The following is a 20,302-nucleotide window of genomic DNA, read 5'->3' on the forward strand; positions in this document are numbered from 1 at the left end:
GTCAATTGCCAGAATTTATGCAGTCTATTCTTTAATTTAATTTTATCCACAATTTTAGGAGGGAGTTTTCTGGAAGGCCCTTGAATAATTTTTGCCTTAGAAGCTTGATTGAGTGCAGTTACTATTGAGCCAGTGAATTTAGAGATTGCACTATCGATGTCTTGAACTGTCTTCATAAGGTGGTTGCCAGGAATGGAACTTTGAATGATTGTGGAGAAAACGGACCAGTTAGTTGTTTTGATGGTTTTAGGTATTAGAGTGAGGTTGATGTCTATTTCATAGAGTACATGATTGTGGTCACTAGACAGCTCATTAAGAGGGGAAGCGGTGCCAGATGCGATATTGCACATAATACCAAAGTCTAACGTGCTAGATGAAGGAACATTGATTGGGAAGAGGGTGGGTTCCATAGGAGCAATGAGGATAAGGTAATTAGAAGCAATAAAGTTGTGGACGATGGTGCCATTGCTGTTTGGATGACCAGTACTCCAACTCCAAGATGAGTGTTTGGCATTAAAGTCACCTATGGCAAAGCTTTTGCTGGTTTGACTTAGAATCCTATGAAGCTCAGTAGTGTTGATTTTGCCATTAGGAAGACGATAAATGCTGGCAATAGAAACATGCATACCGTTTGAGAGATCTATTGAAATTGAAGTGTTCTCGAAACTAGAAGAGAAAATGGGGGTAGGATGATGAGGAATAGAGTTTTTGACAAGAATAGCAGAACCACCACCTTTGTCAGTGAGTCGGTCAATCTGTAGCTGGAATAGTTTGGAACGTGGTCGGTCAGTCTGTAGCAGTCTGTAGCTGGAGTAGTTTGGAATTTTAAAGTTGTCCGAGGGACGAAGATGAGTTTCTTGGATAGTAATAATGTCTGGTACCCAATTCATGGTGAAATATTTGAGCACTTTAAATTTATTTCTGATGCCACCTGCGTTGCAGGACACAATGTTGAGAGAATTAAATTTTGAGTTATTGAATGGGAGCAGGAACAGACTTGAGGATAGCAGATATTTGGCAGAGGAAGTTGTTGATGAGATTGGTAATTTGGTTTACTGTGATTGGCTGGCTATTTTCTTGAGATTGCTCAATTTGGAGCTATACGTTAGATGTTTTATCGTTAGTGACTGGCGATTGCAATGGGAAATTTTCTTTAACTCTGGAAAGAGCAGTAGCATTGTTCCAGCCGTCCTTTGGAGAGGCCTGGAAAGATTTTCGCATAGCTGAGTTCTTTTGGCATTGGGAGTAATTCGCCGTGTGGGGCCTACCACACAGGCAACATTTGGCTGGTGTGTCTTTGGGTTTAGTGCAACTGTTGGTCGAATGAGATTCTCCACATTTGACGCATCTTGCATTTCTGGTAAAAAAAAAAAAATTAAAAAAAAAACGGCTATGGTGGAAGAATTTTTGGCAATTGTAGCATTGCGCTGGTGTTTGTTTCCGTCGGAGAGGTTCCACTGTAACTTTGAGGTACCCAGTAGTTGTTAAGTTTAAGATGTCTGTGCTAGTTTCATTTTTAGGCAACATGATCAGGAAGAGTGGTATCAAGGTGTTAGTTTTACGATGTTTCAGAGAATGGCATAACTCTAGGTTCAACCCTAGCTATCTAATTTCGTGGAGAATATCTTCGAGGGGATAGTCAGCTGGGAAACCACGGATGACGACCTTTAGCTTCTTTTCATTGCTGAGTTTGAAGGTATGTGCTTGAAGCATGTCGTTTTTAATTTGCCGTTGAATAGCCCTGTGAGCATCTGCATTGGGAGGGAAGACTTTAAGTCGATTGTTGGGTAAAAATGTTCCCATGATTTTGGTGTTGGTAATTTGGCTAAATTTGGAGAGAAGTCCGGCCGAGTTTTTGGGTTCATCTATAAAGATGGGTGGGACATAAGCTTTCTTATTAGTTTGATCGGCATCTTCGTTAGCCGGGGTTGCCGAATTATTTGCAGGTTTCTGTGCGTTTTGGTCGGGATCTGTCATATCGGTATCATTAGCTGTCTCGCCGTGGGTTAGACCGTCGAATCGGTTTGTAGTTTCCAAGAGCGAAGGGAATTCTTGGCGCATTTTCTTTGTTGAACGAATGGTTCTAGTTGATGCTTTGTTCTTTTGGCTCCGAGGGGCCTGAATTTTTGTGAGATTATCAGGATTATCCGAAAGTTCGCTGCCTCAGCAGGGGTCATTTTCAGTTAAACTGGAAAGATGGCTAGGTTATCAACACGGCTGGTTCAGAGAATTAAAGCCTCACTACTGAGCAGGGCATTTTCAGATATAATATCGAATGTTTTGTTGGGGATAGCATGGAGAAATGCTAATCTACTTTTAATTTTATTCATAATAAATCTGTATTCAGTTTCATTAAAGAAAGCGTAAAGGAACCGCAGTCAGACTGAGCAGAAGAGTTACCTGATAGAAGGTACAACAAGGATTGGGAAACAGCTGCCAGGGCAATCAGTTTAAGATATGATAAAATTTAAGTAGAAATAGACAATTAAAAATAAATATTACAGAATATTACGGGCCTTTTAATACGTGAAGTGCATTTAGGAATAGCAAGCATAGCTTCATTATCGTGAGAATCAAGATTCTTAAAAAATTTAGTTGCAAGTTTTTTGATAAATTTCTTAAGTGGAGGATAATCAAGAGCTTTATACATGTTTGTGTTAGGCATGTACCAGTGGCAATTGCAGAATCTTCTAATTAAATTATTTTGTTGATTTTCAATAATTCTTAAGTTTGACTTGGCAGCATATCCCCAAACCGGACATGGGTACGTTAGAACTGGACACAAATAAGCAGTATAAATAAATATTTTGTTGCCCCTATTCATTTTAGAGTTTCGAGAAATTAGGGGATAAAATTTACGAGTAAGGTCTCTAAACTTGTTTTTAACATAAATAAAGTGGGATTTCCATGTAAGTTTATTGTCTAAAATAACGCCTAAATATTTACATTCCTTAGACTACGAGATAATTTGGTTTTTAATTTTAACGGGGCGAAAATCCTTGTAAACATGATTTTTGTGAACATAATTGCTTCAGTTTTACTCGGAATAATTTCAATTTTCCATTTAGTGAACCAGTCTTCAATGGTTTTAAGATGTCTGGTAAGAGCTATTGAAATGAAATTTGGATTTTTATTTTTGACTAGTATTGCAGTGTCGTCGGCATACGTGCAAAGCATAGTATTAAATTGTTTTGGAATATCGTTAATGTAGATTGAAAAAAGGATAGGACCAATTTTGGAGCCTTGAGCAACGCCTACTTTAATATGTTTGATGTCTGAAAGATTATTGTTAACGCGAACACAAAAGAATCTGTTGTTTAAATAGGAGGTAATAATTTGATAATGTAATGAGGAATATTATAAATAATACGCTTGTAAACAAGGCCTTTTTGCCAAACTCTGTCAAAGGCTTTCTGAATATCTAGAAAAACAACGGCAGTCTTTTAGTTATTAGCAAAAAAACCCTATTCGACATATTCTACTACTCTGACCAGTTGATGAGTCGTCGAGAGGTTATTCCTAAACCCGAATTGTTCCGGACAAAGGATGTTGCTGTCATCGAGAAATTTATTGAGCCTGTTTAAAATGATGTGCTCAGTAATTTTACTAATGGAAGGAAGTAGATAATTGGTCTATAACTGGCCGGTTCTGTGGGATCTTTGCCCGGATTGAGAATGGGAGCTACAACAGCTGTTTTCCATTTAGTAGGAAAGTGACCAATAGCCATGATTTTAAAAATGATAAGTTGAAGCATAGAAATGAAATTTGGGTAGGGAGATTACGAATAACTTTGTTATTAATACCATCTAAGCCAGGGGCTTTATTAATTTTAAGATTCTTAATGCAGTCAGAAATTTCAGTGATAGATGGTGGAGTAACACCATGAAAGTAATTGGGAAGAGTATTCTGAAAGTCTTTGACTGTGTTATTTACAAGCGTCTCTGTATCATCATGCTTAAGATTATTTAATTGAAATTGGGTCTCAAGGCTGTTAGTCAAGCAGTTTGCTTTATCAATGTCAGAATTAACAATACTAGCCGGGCCTTTAAGGGCGGAATTTTTTAGCGTTTTCTTTTTAAAGGATGAGACAAAACTCCAGATGGTGCCATCATATGTGTTAGCATTAACAAGTTTATTAATAAATTCATTTTGCTCAGTTTTTTCGTTAAGAATTTGGATAGTTTTATTTGGTTTATTCATAATTCTCTTGAAGACTGGGTTTCTAGTGTTTTGAAACATCTTTCTGGCATAATTTCTTTCTTTTCGGAGAAACCGAATTTTTGGGTCTATATAATTTTGATTAAATTTCAGTGGTTTCGAGGCAACAACTTTGGCATCAATAATTATTTTTTTCAAAATATTCAACAATTTCGTTAAGTTGCTCAGGAGTTTGTGGATCCAAATTTTGATCAAAGCTAGCAGTAGACAGTATTTGTTTAAAATTAGTCCAATTAGTGGCAACTTTTGTATTGCTGTCTGGCACTGAGAATTTAAGAAAAAAGTTAAGAAGAACTGGGGTATGATCTGAGCTGAGTTCAGGGATAGATACTATTTCATATGGGAAAAGAAAGTCTTTAACAATTGCAAGATCTATTGTACTGGCAGAATAAACATAATATCTAGTGGGGGAGCAAGGATCTAAAATTTCTAAACCTGCATGCAGCGCAAAAGAATATAATGTGTTACCACGTGCATTATTATTTTGACAACCCCAATTGATATGATGAGCGTTAAAATCGGCACAAATAACTTGATTCGAACTGATTTGTAACAAGTTTTCAATGTCAAAAGGAAAGAGAGCATTATCAGAACTAGGGTTGATGTAAATAGAAGAGTAATTGGATCATTTTTAATGTCCAGGGCAACATAGTATACATACATACTTCAACATAGTATAGCGTAGGAGAAGTGATCTCATGATGGGGTATACCATTTTTAATCAGAACTACAGTACCACCACCAGTATTGTCAATCCTGTAACTATAGTATGAGTGGTAATTAGCCAGAAAAATCTTTCTTTGTGGTCTAAGGTGAGTTTCTTGAATAAGAATTACATCGGGGTTATATTTATTTACAAAGGACCGAAAATCCTTAATTTTGTTTGAAATGCCATTTGCATTTTAGAAAACAATGCGCAGGCTGTTACACTGGAATGTAATTTTTCAGAGGGATTTTGCATTTTTGAAAACAATGCGTAGGCTGTTACACTGGAATGTAATTTTTCAGAGGGATTGACCAGACTAGCAAAAATTTCAGACAGAATTAAAATTTTGTCAACTGATGTTTTAGCATTTTTAAGTTTTCTAATTTGTATTAAGAGGTTAGGAAATTCATTTAAAAGCTTTTTAATTTCCTTTATGCCCTCAATGAGTTCCTTAAAATCATTAGAATTCATGAAATTGAGGGTAGAAGAATCATCCTTATCAACATTTTGCGTTTCTCGCGGCGCCATCTGCCGTGCTTCAGCTGGTTTAAAACGATCAGCGAAAGATGTATTTTCACGGATACTGGCCTGGTTATTATTGAAGGTAGCTCTGCGCTGATTAGTAATGTTTTTGCTATTTTGTTGGGGGGTAATCGTCTTGGGGAATGCCTCGCATCCTTTGTATGAGGCAACATGCCCACTTTTGCCACAGTTGATACATTTCGGGATTTCAATGCGCTCCTTAATTTCGAAAGCATTGCTCTCATGAGTATCACCGCATTTAAGGCAACGTGGCTTGATGTTGCAGCAATCTGCACTATGGTAAAAATAATTACATTTAAAACACTGCCTTGTCATATTGCGAGCACGATATGGCTCAATGGAAACGCGAAGATAATTGATACTATTGACGTTGTAAATACTATTTGTTTCATCATTGCGTTCCAGTTCGACTAGAAAAAACGGCAGCACCCTCTTTGATCTTGTTTGTGTAAGTTGAACTACTTTGATGACTGGAAATCCTAGTTCATTTTTAATATATGCAAATATTTCTTCTGCTTCATGATCAATAGGTAGACCTTTGATGACTACCTTGACTGGGCATTTGTTCTTTGGTTTTATGATATAGTAATCATAGCCATGATATGTTGCATAAGATTGGATTTTTTGGTGTTGTTCGATAGAATTTGTGAAAATTTTAATGAACCCATTATTAAATTTATTTTCTGTAGAGTCACCGACTTTTTGAATATCAGCTAACATCGTTTGATATATGTTAACGTACGTAAGCATTATGGGTGAGACTTTAGTGGGCGAGGCTTCGGTTTCACTCTCTTTTATATTTTTGATCGGTGAAAATCTATTTTTAGTGGTAATTTCTTGGTTGTAATTTTGAGAAGGGTTATTTCTTGCTGTTTTACGTGTAACGAGGGATTGAAATTGTTCGTTCACTTGCGCTTTAAGAAAGGTTGGGGGATTTGGAGCTATGTTACATTTTGCATCCTGACAGACAAAAAGAGAAAGATTACCTTGAGCTTCCTCCAGTCTTGATATGGCGTCTGCTCGTTTGGCATCTATGTCCAGTAAAGTAGGGTGATCTTGGGGCAGGTTTGGGTTCTTTATCCAATTTTTCATCGCCTTGTTTAATCCATCAACTTCCATTTGAATGCCAAAAATGGCCATTTCTGTGAAACTTCTCTGTGCACATGGTCTGGCAGGCAGGTGCATCCTGAGTATTTAGATCATTTTCTTGACGTTCAATTTGCATTCCATCTTAGGTATCAGCGCAAAAGCGCTTGCTGCCAGCATCCTCCAAATCGCCATGACGGTAGCTAGCGAGAACGAAATGTGCCACAAACTTTTTTAATATCTGCAAGCATAGCCTGATATATGTCAGCATATCTAAGCATGATGGGTGGGACTTGAGTTGGCGGGGCTTCGGTTTCGTGCTCTTTGGTGTTTTCAATCGGTGAGAAACGATTATTAGTAACAATTTCTTGATTAGAATTTTGAATAGGATTATTCCAACCGTTTATCGTTTGGTAGGTAATTGAAATTGTTCATTTTCAGGCGAATTTTGGAAAATTGGGGGATTCAGAGCTTTGTTGCATTTTGCATCCTGACAGACAAAAAGAGAAAGATTACCTTGAGCTTCTTCCAGTCTTGAGATGGCATCAGCTCTCTTGGCGTCCATATCTAGGTATGTAGGGTGATCATGGACAAATTCGGGTCCCTTCTCCAGTTTTTCATAGCCTTGTTCAGTCCGTCAAGTTCCATTTGAATGCCATGAATGGATATTTCCATAACTTTTCTGGGTGCATGTCTGGCAGGCAGATGCATCCGGTATAGTTATATCACTTTCTTGTCGGTTAATTTGCATAACATCGTGGGTCTCAGCGCACAAGCGCTTGCTCCCAGCATCCTCCATATCGCTACCGTTCATGACGGTAGAAAGACTGAAAGATGATGCGATGGAAAATGCGAAATACCATGCAGAAAACACACCTCGGTTAATGATATGTTTAACGGAGCGCCTAGCCCCTAGGGTTGGGGCTTTATCTCCGGTAGATGATAAACTTTTAAAGACCTGGCTTTCAGTAGTTGACGTGATCATCTTCGCAAAAAAGTCCGATGAAATGGGTTACTAAGTACAAGCAGGAGATGAGATGCGAGGTGCTTGACGAAGCTAAGGTTTCTAATGTCTGTCAGGATGTGAAAAGAGGTGCAACATGGATTGGAAAAACGCTGCCGAGCAATTTAATAAGGATATGAAAAATAAAGTTAAGTTAAAATGAATGTAAAAACAATGGAAAAACAAAAGATTGGGGAGGGCTAAATCAAAATATTACGGGGTCTTTTAATACGAAGATAAGGAATATATTTAGGAGTATCTAGAACTGCTTTATTATCATGATTGTCAATATTTTTAAAGAATTTTTCAGCAAGTTTTTTAATAAATTTTTTAAGTGGTGGGTAATCACGTGCTTTATACATATTGGTGTTTGGCATATGCCAGTAGCCATTGCAAAATCTTCTGATAAGGTTGTTTTGTTGAATTTCAATTATTCTTAGATTAGATTTAGCAGCGTATCCCCAAACCGGACATGCGTAAGTTAAAACTGGACGCAGATAGGCAGTGTAAATAAGTATTTTGTTGTCCCTGCTCATTTTGGAGTTTCGAGAAATTAAGGGCAAGAATTTACGAGTTAGGTCTCGAAACTTCTTTTTAACATAAATAAAGTGGGGTTTCCAAGTAAGTTTATTGTCTAAAATAACGCCTAAATATTTACATTCCTTAGACTACGAGATAATTTGGTTTTTAATTTTAACGGGGCGAAAATCCTTGTAAACATGATTTTTCTGAACATAATTGCTTCAGTTTTACTAATAATATTGCTTCAGTTTTTTTAATAATTTTAATTTTCCATTTATTAAACCAGTCTTCAAGAGTTTTGAGATGTCTAGTGAGAGCTATTGAGATGAAATTTGGATTTTTATTTCTGGATAGTATTGCAGTGTCGTCGGCATACATGCAGAGCATGGTATTAAATTGTCTTGGTATGTCGTTAATGTAAAGTGAAAAAAGAATAGGACCAATTTTAGAGCCTTGGGCAACACCTGCTTTTATAGGTTTAATGTCTGAGAGATTATTATTAACGCGAACACAAAAGAATCTGTTGTTTAAATATGATATGACAATTTTGATAATATAATGTGGTAACTTGTAAGTAATGAGCTTGCAAATAAGGCCATCTTGCAAAACTCTGTCAAAGGCTTTCTGAATGTCAAGGAAAACAGCAGTAGATTTTTGATTATTTGCAAATCCCTCTTCAACATATTCAACTACCCTAACAAGTTGATGAGTCGTTGAGAGGTTATTTCTGAAACCGAATTGTTCCGGGCAACAGATGTTATTTTCATCAAGAAATTTATTTAATCTATTTAAAATTATATGTTCAGCAATTTTGCTAATGGTGGGAAGTAGTGAAATGGGTCTATAACTGGACGGTTCTGTGGGATCTTTGCCCGGTTTAAGAATAGGTGCTACAACAGCTGTTTTCCATTTTGTAGGAAAGTGACCAATGGCCATAATTTTAAATATGATAATTTGAAGCAATGTAATTAGGTTTGAGGGGAGATTACGAAGGACTTTGTTATTGATACCATCTAAGCCAGGGGCTTTATTGATTTTGAGATTTTTGATTCAATCAGTAATTTCAGTGGTAGATGGTGGAGTAACATCATGGAAGTATTTGGGGAGTGAATTCTGAAAGTCTTTGACTGTATTATTTACAAGCAGCCCTGTTTCAACATGATTAAGGTTATTTAATTGAAACTGGGTCTCAAGGCAATTTGCCAAGCAGTTTGCTTTATCAATATCAGAATTAACAATACTAGCCGGGCCTTTAAGGGCGGAAATTTTTTGTGTTTTCTTTTTAAATGATGAAACAAAATTAAAGAAGGAACCATCATAAGTATTTGCATTAACCAATTTATTAATGAATTCATTTTGTTCAGTTTTTTCATTTAAAGTTTGGATGGTTTTATTTAGTTTATTCATAATTTTCTTGAAGACTGGATTTCGAGTATTTTGAAAGATCTTTCTGGCATAATTTCTTTCTTTGTGAAGAAACCGAATTTTTGGATCAATATAGTTTTGGTTAAATTTCAATGGTTTCGACGCAGCAACTTTAGCATCAATAATAATTTTTTCAAAGTATTCAAGAACTTCATTAAGTTGCTCAGGGGTTTGAGGGTCTAAATTTTGATCGATGCAAGTATTAGATAATATTTGTTTAAAATTGATCCAGTTTGTGGCAATTTTTCTATTGTTGTCAGGGAGTGAATATTTAAGAAAAAAGTTAAGAAGAGCAGGATTATGATCCGAACTGAGTTCAGGGATAGATGTAATTTCAAATGGGAAGAGAAAATCTTTAACAATAGCAATATCAATTGTACTGGCCGAATAAACACCATATCTAGTAGGGGAGCAAGGAGCTAAAATTTCTAATCCTGCATGAAGTGCAAATGAATATAATGTATAACCGCGAGCATTATTATTTTGACAACCCCAACTGATATGATGGGCTTAGAAATCGCCACAAATAATTTGATTTGAACTGATTTGAAGCAGGTTTTCTATATCAAAAGTGAAGGGAGAATTATCAGAACCAGGGGGATATAAATAGAAGTAAGGGTAATTTGGTCATTTTTAATGTCCAGGGCAACCTCCGTAGCCTCAACATAGTATAACGTGGGTGGAGTGATTACATGATGGGGAATACCTTTTTAATCATAATTGCAGTACCACCACCAGTATTTTCTAACCTGTAGCTATAAAATGAGTGGTAATTAGCCAGAAAAATCTTTCTTTGAAGTCTAAGGTGATTTTCCTGTATTAAAATAACATCGGGGTTATACTTATTTACAAATGATCTAAAATCATTAATTTTGTTGGAAATGCCATTTGCATTCCAGCAAACAATACGCAGACTGTTGCACTTGAAAGTTAATTTTCAGATGGGTTAACAAGACTGGTAAATATATCTGATAACATTAGAACTTTATCCATTGATTTTTTTGCATTTTTGAGTTTCCTAATTTGAGTGAGAAGGTTGGGAAAATCATTTAATAGCTTTTTAATTTCTTTTAAACCCTCAATCAGTTCTTTAAAATCGCTCGATTTCATGAAATTGAGTGTATTAGAGTCTTTTTTTTTCAAAATTTTGGGTGTCTCGTGGCGCCATCTGTCGAGCAGCAGGTTTGAAAAGGTCGGAGAAAGAAGTGTTCTCGCGAATAATAGAGTGATTATTGTTTGAAGAATTTCTTCGTAAATTTGAGAAATTATTACGATTTTGTTGGGGGGAAGTAGTCTTAGGGAAAGCCTCGCAACCTCTATAAGAGGCAACATGCCCACTTTTACCGCAATTGATAAATTTCGGCACTTCTACTTTTTCTTTAATTGCACAGGCATTTGTTTCGTGATTTTCACCGCATTTAAGGCAGCGTGGTTTAATGTTGCAGCAATCTACACTATGATGGAAGTAATTGCATTTGAAACATTGTCTAGACATATTACGTGCACGATATGGCTAAATAGTAACTCGGGGATAGTTAATACTGTTAACGGAATAAATGCTATTGACTTCATCGTTTCTTTCAAGTGCAACAAGAAAGAACGGCAGCGCCCTCTTTGTTCTGATTTGCGTTAGTTGGACAACTTTAGTAACCGGGAAACCGACTTCATTTTTAATATGATTGAAAATTTCTGTAGAATCATGGCCAATTGGAAGTCCTTTAATTACTACCTTCACGGGTCGTTTACTTTTTGGTTTGATAATGTAATAGTCATAGTCCTGTGTAGTAGCAAACGATTGAATTTTCTGATGCTGCTCTATTGAATTTGTAAAATTTTAATAAAACCATTGTTAAATCGATTCTCAGTAGGGCCACATACTTTTTGAATTTCGGCTAAGATTGTATTAAATTTATCTGCGTACCTAAGCATAATCGGCGATACTTTGGTGGGCGTGGCTTCAGTAATGATATGTTTGACGGAGCGCCTAGACCCTAGGGTTGGGGCTTAATCTCCGGTAGATGGAAAACTTTTAAAAGACCTGGCTTTTAGTAGTTGACGTGAGCATCTTCGCAAAAAAGTCCGATGAACTGGGTTACAGGAACAGACAGGAGATGAGAAGTGAGGTGCATGACGAAGCTAAGGTAAATAATGACTGACAGGATGTGATAAGAAGTGCAACATGGATTGGGAAAACGCTGCCGAGCAATTTATTAAGTTTATGAAAAATAAAGTTAAGTAAAGATAAGAAGTAATTAATATGGAAAAAACAAAAGATTAGGGAAGGCTAAATCAAAATATTACGAGGTCTTTTAATACGGAGATTAGGATTATATTTAGGAATATCAAGGACTGCTTTGTTATCATGATTGTCAATATTTTTGAAGAATTTTTCAGAAAGTTTTTTAATAAATTTTTTAAGTGGAGTGTAATCAAGTGCTTTATACATGTTGGTGTTTGGCATATACCAGTAGCAGTTACAAAATCTTCTGATAAGGTTGTTTTGTTGAATTTCTCTTATTCTTAGATTAGATTTAGCAGCGTATCCCCAAACCGGACATGCATATGTTAAAACTGGACGCAGATAGGCACTGTAAATAAGTATTTTGTTCGCCCTGCTCATTTTGGAGTTTCGAGAAATTAAGGGAAAGAATTTACGAGTTAGGTCTCGAAACTTCTTTTTAACATAAATAAAATGGGGTTTCCATGTTAGTTTATTGCCAAGAATGACACCTAAATATTTGCATTCCTTAGACCACGGGATATTTTGATTTTTAATTTTAATTGGGCGGAATTCTTTAAATACATGATTTTTTTGTGAACATGATAGCTTCAGTTTTACTAGGATTAATTTCGATTTTCCATTTGTTGAACCAGTCTTCAAGAGTTTTGAGATGTCTAGTGAGTGCTATTGAGATGAAATATGGATTTTTATTTCTGGCTAGTATTGCAGTGTCGTCGGCATACATGCAGAGCATGGTATTAAATTGTCTTGGTATGTCGTTAATGAAGAGTGAAAAAAAAAAAAAAAATAGGAGCAATTTTGGAGCTTTGGGCAACACCTGCTTTTATAGGTTAATGTCTGAGAGATTATTATTAACGCGAACACAAAAGAATCTGTTGTTTAAATATGATATGACAATTTTGATAATATAATGTGGTAACTTGTAGGTAATGAGCTTGTAAATAAGGCCATCTTGCCAAACTCTGTCAAAGGCTCTCTGAATGTCAAGGAAAACAGCAGCAGATTTTTGATTATTTGCGAAACCATCTTCAACATATTCAACTACCCTAAAAATTTGATGAGTTGTTGAGAGGTTATTTCTGAAACCAAATTGTTCAGGGCTAAGGATGTTATTTTCATCAAGGAATTTATTTAACCTATTTAAAATGATATGTTTAGCAATTTTGCTAATGGAGGGAAGTAGTGAAATGGGTCTATAACTGGACTGTTCAGTGGGATCTTTGCCCGGTTTAAGAATAGGCGCTACAACAGCTGTTTTCCATTTTGTAGGAAAGTGACCAATGGCCATAATTTTAAATATGATAGTTTGAAGCAATGTAATTAGGTTTGGGGGGAGATTACGTAGGACTTTGTTATTGATACCATCTAAGCCAGGGGCTTTATTGATTTTGAGATTTTTGATGCAAACAGTAATTTCAGTAGTAGATGGTGGAGTAACATCATGGAAGTATTTGGGGATTGAGTTCTGAAAGTCTTTGACTGTATTATTTACAAGCAGCTCTGTTTCAACATGATTAAGGCTATTTAATTGAAATTGAGCCTCAAGGCTATTTGCCAAGCAGTTTGCTTTATCAATGTCAGTATTGACAATACTAGCCGGGCCTTTAAGGGCGGAAATTTTTTGTGTTTTCTTTTTAAATGATGAAACAAAATTCCAGAAGGTGCCATCTTCAGTATTTGCATTAACCAATTTATTAATGAATTCATTTTGTTCAGTTTTTTCATTTAAAGTTTGAATGGTTTTATTAAGTTTATTCATAATTTTCTTGAAGACTGGATTACGACTACTTTGAAAGATCTTTCTGGCATAATTTCTTTCTTTACGAAGAAACCGGATTTTTGGATCAATGTAGTTTTGGTTGAATTTCAATGGTTTTGATGCAGCAAATTTAGCATCAATAATAGTTTTTTCGAAGTATTCAACAAGTTCATCCAGTTGCTCAGGGGTTTGAGGGTCAAAATTTTGCTCAATGCAAGTATTAGATAAAATTTATTTAAAATTGATCCAGTTTGTGGTAATTTTTTTATTATTGTCAGGGAGTGAATATTTAAGAAAAAAGTTAAGGAGAACAGGATTATGATCTGAACTGAGTTCAGGTATAAATGTAATTTCAAATGGGAAGAGAAAATCTTTAACAAGAGCAATATCAATTGTACTGGCCGAATAAACACCATATCTAGTAGGGGAGCAAGGAGCTAAAATTTCTAATCCTGCATGAAGTGCAAATGTATTACAGCGAGCATTATTACTTTGACAACCCCAACTGATATGATGGGCGTTGAAATCGCCACAAATAATTTGATTTGAACTGATTTGAAGCAGATTTTCTATATCAAAAGTGAAGAGAGAATTATCAGAACCAGGGGGGATATATATAGATGTAAGGGTAATTGGGTCATTTTTAATGTCCAGGGCAACCACCGTAGCCTCAACATAGTATAACGTGGGTGGTGTGATTACATGATGGGGAATGCCGTTTTTAATCATAATTGCAGTACCACCACCAGAGTGATAAAATGAGTGATGATTAGCCAGAAAAATCTTTCTTTGCGGTCTAAGATGAGTTTCCTGTATTAAAATAACACCAGGGTTATACTTATTTACAAATGATCTAAAATCATTAATTTTGTTGGAAATGCCATTTGCATTCCAGAAAACAATACGTAGACTGTTGCACTTGAATGTTAATTTTCAGATGGGTTAACGAGACTGGTAAATAAATCTGATAAAATTAGAACTTTGTCCATTGAATTTTTTGCATTTTTGAGTTTTCTAATTTGGGTGAGAAGGTTGGGAAAATCATTTAATAATTTTTTAATTTCTTTTAAACCCTCAATCAATTCTTTAAAATCGCTCGATTTCATGAAATTAAGTGCGTTAGAATCTTCTTTTTCAATATTTGGGTTTTTTGCGTGGCGCCATCTGTCGAGCAGCAGGAGGTTTAAAAAGGTCGGCGCAAGAAGTATTCTCGCGAATGTTAGCCTGATTATTATTTGCAATATTTCTTCTTAAATTTGAAAAATTATTACGATTTTGTTGGGGGTAAGTAGTCTTAGGGAAAGCCTCGCAACCTCTATAAGAGGCAACATGCCCACTTTTACCGCAATTGATAAATTTCGGCACTTCTACTTTTTCTTTAATTGCACAGGCATTTGTTTCGTGATTTTCGCCGCATTTAAGGCAGCGTGGTTTAATGTTGCAGCAATCTACACTATGATGGAAGTAATTGCATTTGAAACATTGTCTAGACATATTACGTGCACGATATGGCTAAATAGTAACTCGGGGATAGTTAATACTGTTAACGGAATAAATGCTATTGATTTCATCGTTTCTTTCAAGTGCAACAAGAAAGAACGGCAGCGCCCTCTTTGTTCTGATTTGCGTTAGTTGGACAACTTTAGTAACCGGGAAACCGACTTCATTTTTAATATGATTGAAAATTTCTGTAGAATCATGGCCAATTGGAAGTCCTTTAATTACTACCTTCACGGGTCGTTTACTTTTTGGTTTGATAATATAATAGTCATAGCCTTTTGTAGTGGCAAACGATTGGATTTTTTGATGCTGTTCAATTGAGTTTGGAAAAATTTAAATAAATCTATTATTAAAACGATTCTCAGTAGGGCCACAAACTTTGAATTTCGGCTAAGATAGTGTTAAATTTATCCGCAAAGCATGATCGGCGGTACTTTAGTGGGCGTGGCTTCAGTTTCGCGCTCTTTTAAGTTAGCTATTGGTGGGAATTTATTTCTGGTGGTAATTTCCGACTCAACCTTTTGAGGGGGGTTGTTTTTTGCAGTTTTTCTTTTAGTGGGGGATTGAAATTTATCATTATCAGGTTCATAAAGGAAGTTTGGGGGATTAGGAATTAATTTACATTTACAATTTTCATCCTGACAGACAAGAGTTGAGAGAATACCTTGCGCTTCCTCCAGCCGAGAGATGGCGTCAGCACGTTTTGCATTGATATCCATAAGCGTGGGATGGTCTCGAGGCAGGTTTGGGTTTTTGATCCAGCATTTCATGGCTTTGTTCAGTCCATCCAATACCATCTGGATACCAAATATGGCAATCTCGGTAAATTTTCTTTGTGAACAGATCTGGCAGTCAGGTGCTTCCGAAATATTCGATTCGTTTTCATTATTATCGATTATCATACCGTCGTGGGTATCGGAGCGAAAGCGCTTGCTCCCAGCATCCTCCATATCGCCACCGTTCATGACGGTAGCTAGCGAAGAATGTGACGAGAGAATGAGTGGGCGTAGCTTCAATTTCGCGCTCTTTTAAGTTAGCTATCGGAGAGAATTTATTTCTAGTGGTAATTTCCGATTCAGCCTTTTGAGGGGGGTTATTTCTAGCAGTTTTTCGTTTTGTGGGGGATTGAAATTAATCATTATCTGGTACATTAAGGAAGTTTGGGGGATTAGGAATTAATTTACATTTATCATCCTGACAGACAAAAGTTGAGAGATTACCTTGCGCTTCCTCCAGTGCATCAATATCCATTAGCGTAGGATGGTCTTGGGGCAGGTTTGGGTTTTTTGATCCAGCATTTCATGGCTTTGTTTAATCCATCCAATTCCATCTGGATTCCATATATGGCAATCTCAGTAAATTTTCTTTGAGAACCGATCTGGCAATCAGATACATCCTTAATATTAGATTCGTTTTCATGATGATCGATTATCATTCCATCTTGGGTATCGGCGCGAAAAAACACACCTCGATCTTGAATGCTTGTTTTTCATAGTCTCTCCACAGGAAGTGATGCCACTGACAGGAAGTGATGTAACCTTTGGAAAGTCCCACAACTTTCTCTAGAGGGAAAACCGGTCTCAGTTGATACAATATTCAAACCATCTGGATTTTTCTAGATTTCTTTTGTCGCCAAATTTCTCGCCAATTCGCCTAGATTAGCATGCCAGGGATACGTTTTACCACTTTGTAATAGTATATTGAATATTATAATAATTTTAGATTTATTTATTGTGCTGTACAGATTATATACTGGATTCTATTTTTATTTTGGGGAATGAAAAATTTTTTAGCGGTTCAATACCTCGAATTTTATTTTAGAAGAAAAATATAAGTAAGATTTTGAAAAAATACAAAACTTTTATATAGTATCAAGTTTAATGAAATAATTAAACTTCTAGTGTGAGTACATTTGTTAAAATAGAGTAATTTTTTTTAATAAACATCTTTGCATTGCAAAAATATTCAGAATTATTCTAAATTTTTAAAGCATATTAATTTTAGAATTGAGAAATGGAATTGCTATAGCCTTTTTGTTGCAATCTGAATAAATTTGCTTTATATATGAATTTACAAATTGTAAGTTATAATAATATTTCGTATGCTTCGTCATAATTTTTTAAAAATTAATGTATTTATGTTTATATTGCTATATGTTGTCTAATTTAAAAATCTTATTAAAAAATAATTTTTAAATTAAAGTTATTTTCCTGAGATTCCTAATCCATTGCAGATTCCATTAGAAAATTTTATTTTGCATAAAAACTGCATTTTCACACAATTCTGTAGTTTAATTCTTTCGCAATTATCCTAGTCATAAATTCAGAGTTTATTAAAATATTAGGTGTGTTTAAATCACAATTTTATACTTAATTTATACTATATATATGATATTTTGCATTCCTGGTTTCACTTACAATCTGCATTAAATATCTCTTTGGAATCGACATTAAAATTTTTTAATGTATCTATCTATCTATACTTATATAAAGTTCAATGTGTGTGTGTGTGTGTTGGCGCTCTACAGGCCGGGCCGTTTGACCTACAGCTGTTAAATTTCGCAAATGCATACCTTGGAGATCGGGAATGTGCATCTGGGGTCCCTTTTTTTGAATTTTTAATTAGAATTTTAATTATTAATTAAAAACTAACTTTCCAGCCAAAAAAATCTTTTCATTTCAATTATTTAAAAAATCATTCATTTAAAGAGGATAGGCTTTTAATAGGCTTAAGAGGATGCATTTGAAATTAAACATTGTTAATTAATCGATCTTTCAGATTCATTCTGAAGTACTTTTGAATAAAAATAAAACAAAATAAAGGAAATTAAAAATTTCTAATCTGCGTAGCGTTACCCCAACTGGAGTCGAAAATTCACGCATTTGTGTTACCATAATTGGTGTTGAAAATTCACGCATGTGCATTGTGTTCTGATTGTTGATAACTAGTTTCAACGAATACGGACTTGGTTTTGAAGGCTTATGTTTTCGACAGATTATTTCAAACGATTCTGTTAATTTTTTTAGTATTTGATGCATTTCAAACTAAACATTGTTAATTAATCGATCTGTTCATGCTGAATCTGAGAAAATTTTGTTGAAAACTTCTTGAGATATTATATAAATTAAGAAAAATATCCTTTAGTGCCCAAAAGATTTAAATACTCAGCGACTCTGTTTTCAGTACTCATATTTTTAAAAAAAGCTTCGTTTCAGTAAAAAAAATATAAAAAAATCATTATATTAATTGCCGTTTAATCATTTCCATTTTAATTTAAATCACAAATTCTACGGGAGCTAACAGAAAAGTAGCGAGATACATATTACGTTATGGCTGAAGGCCTTTATAATATTAAGAGTGAATTATATGACTATTAAAATTTGAAGTATTAAAATATTTTAATGAAGAAGCAATTAAAATGGAAATTCCATAAAATATTTAATTATTAAAATTTTACGTGCATTAAGATTGGCGAACCGGCTGGTCGCCAAAGGCGGCTAGTATATAATAAAAATCAATGAAATATGTAATTAGCTGACATAAAATTATAGGTATCAATTAGATGACATAAAATTATGGGTATTATCATATGACATTTATTTAATTAAAAGGATTCTTGATCCATGGATTCATTAATTTATTTTAAATACTTACATAAAAACTTACTCTCATTACATTTTAAAGGGATTAACTCTTTCATAAGTTCATCTCCTTCTTTATAGCAAAGATATCAAAATGATATGTTAGTCTGGCCAAAAGAAACAAGGTTTATATGGGGGGGGGGAATGTTTTTCTTGGAGGAAATTTTGTTTGGTATATTAAAAAATATCATATTATATATATATATATATATATATATATATATATATAAAAGACAAACTGATATCAATGTGCCCTTCTTTGCACGAGGCATATTCAGCTACTCTCATTCCTATTTCATGAAATAAATTGTCAATAGTATTAATTTTAAAATGAAACAAGGTGAATATCAGTAATTCTGGATCTGATAGAGAACTTATTTCATGTGAAGTGAAAACAATTGCTCTTATCTATAAGTACTTCAAAAAAGGGAAATAATTTTATATCTCAATTTTTAAACCTGAGAAATATACATTCTATATCTATGGAAGAAATTTAGAAAAATGAATAACACTATACTTCTAAAGATTTTAAATCCTCAAACTTGTTCTATATACAACTCTCAGCCTTAAAAGTTTTTTTTTATTGTATATTTTTGATACCATGCAGTTTCTACTGAACTTGATCTACTAAACAGTTTAATTAAGAACTTTAAAAATGTTTATTTACAATTAAAAAAGTAAAAATATTTTATTTACAAATTTATTATATATTGTTATGGCTACTGGACCATTAATATATTTACTGTGACTCAGACCATTGTTTTGAGCAATAGATAGGTGATAGCTAAAAAATGAATTATTTGTTAACATTTTTTCCCCCTTCAAATTTATAAAAATCACTCAGTAACAGAATTCACAAAATTGTACAATAAATATATATTTGCATACTTCTGAAAATTCTCATCAAAAGTGTATGTATGCAATGCAATTAAAATCAATCTCATCATTATTACTACCACTGCTTTTTTTATACACAAAAATTATTATTATTTTTAGTGTTCTAAATTTTTAATAAGGATTTCTAATCCTAAGTGTTGAAAGAAAATATAAAGTAAATGAGTATATATATGTAATCTAATTTCTAGCAATTTATTAAAATTATATGTTACAAATATAAACATTTTTACTATATAAGACAATTTTTAATAGAAGTGTTTGTGAGGACATATTTTCTAAAATTAATTCATATTTCTGTTATTTGTTAGCATGCATGCAGAAATTTTCTCTTAATATTTCACCTTTTTTATTTTATGTCATACCAATTAGATTAGTGCAATGTATATAGATTTAATTACAATATGCAGAAATAAGCAAATGTTAAAAGTAATGAATCTTTTAATAAAACATGCCGTTTTTGATTTTTGCTTATTTTTTCATAATGCATTTAAAAGGAAAGAATAACATATGATGAATGTTCACAGTAAATATATTTCTGGAGAATGTAGCATTTTCCTAGAACTTAAAATCTAAAATCCCAAAGGGAAAAAAAATTCAGTTGTTAAATAAATTAATAGAATATACTCACTTATGATCAATTTATCACTTTTGATCCATTTTTTAAAGTATAATCTCTACTATAATAAAGAGGAATGTCTATTTACAGACCAGATTGTTGAACCTATAGTATCAAATTTGGGATATACACATTTGTGAGAAT

The 20,302-nt window shown here is 34.2% G+C and overlaps 1 protein-coding gene across 2 annotated transcripts; it reads right to left on the reverse strand.

Annotated features, from left to right (window-relative positions):
* Positions 1-633: 633 nt before the first annotated feature.
* Positions 634-16,270, reverse strand: LOC129976395 (uncharacterized). 2 transcript variants are annotated; one of them, XM_056089931.1, is made up of 2 exons: positions 16,225-16,270; positions 634-1,357 (listed from the first exon to the last, which is right to left on the reverse strand). In XM_056089931.1, exons 1-2 carry the CDS (start codon positions 16,253-16,255, stop codon positions 1,053-1,055), a joined length of 336 nt encoding a protein of 111 aa, XP_055945906.1. In that variant the 5' UTR covers positions 16,256-16,270; the 3' UTR covers positions 634-1,052. The 2 variants fall into 2 exon arrangements, with proteins under 2 accessions (XP_055945906.1, XP_055945905.1); XM_056089930.1 differs by lacking the exon at positions 16,225-16,270 and adding an exon at positions 15,669-15,867.
* Positions 16,271-20,302: the final 4,032 nt, after the last annotated feature.

Source organism: Argiope bruennichi, chromosome 7 (genome assembly GCF_947563725.1).
Source record: "Argiope bruennichi chromosome 7, qqArgBrue1.1, whole genome shotgun sequence".
In the NCBI taxonomy this organism is placed as follows: domain Eukaryota; kingdom Metazoa; phylum Arthropoda; class Arachnida; order Araneae; family Araneidae; genus Argiope; species Argiope bruennichi.

Excerpts from the sequence above, each read along its gene's own strand:
- LOC129976395 (XM_056089930.1), bottom strand. The coding sequence starts at position 15,801 with ATGGTATTGGATGGACTGAACAAAGCCATGAAATGCTGGATCAAAAAC. Across the intron at positions 1,358-15,668 it reads TCGGCTGGAGGAAGCGCAAG|AAATGCAAGATGCGTCAAAT; the intron begins GTATTCTCTCAA and ends TTTTTTTACCAG.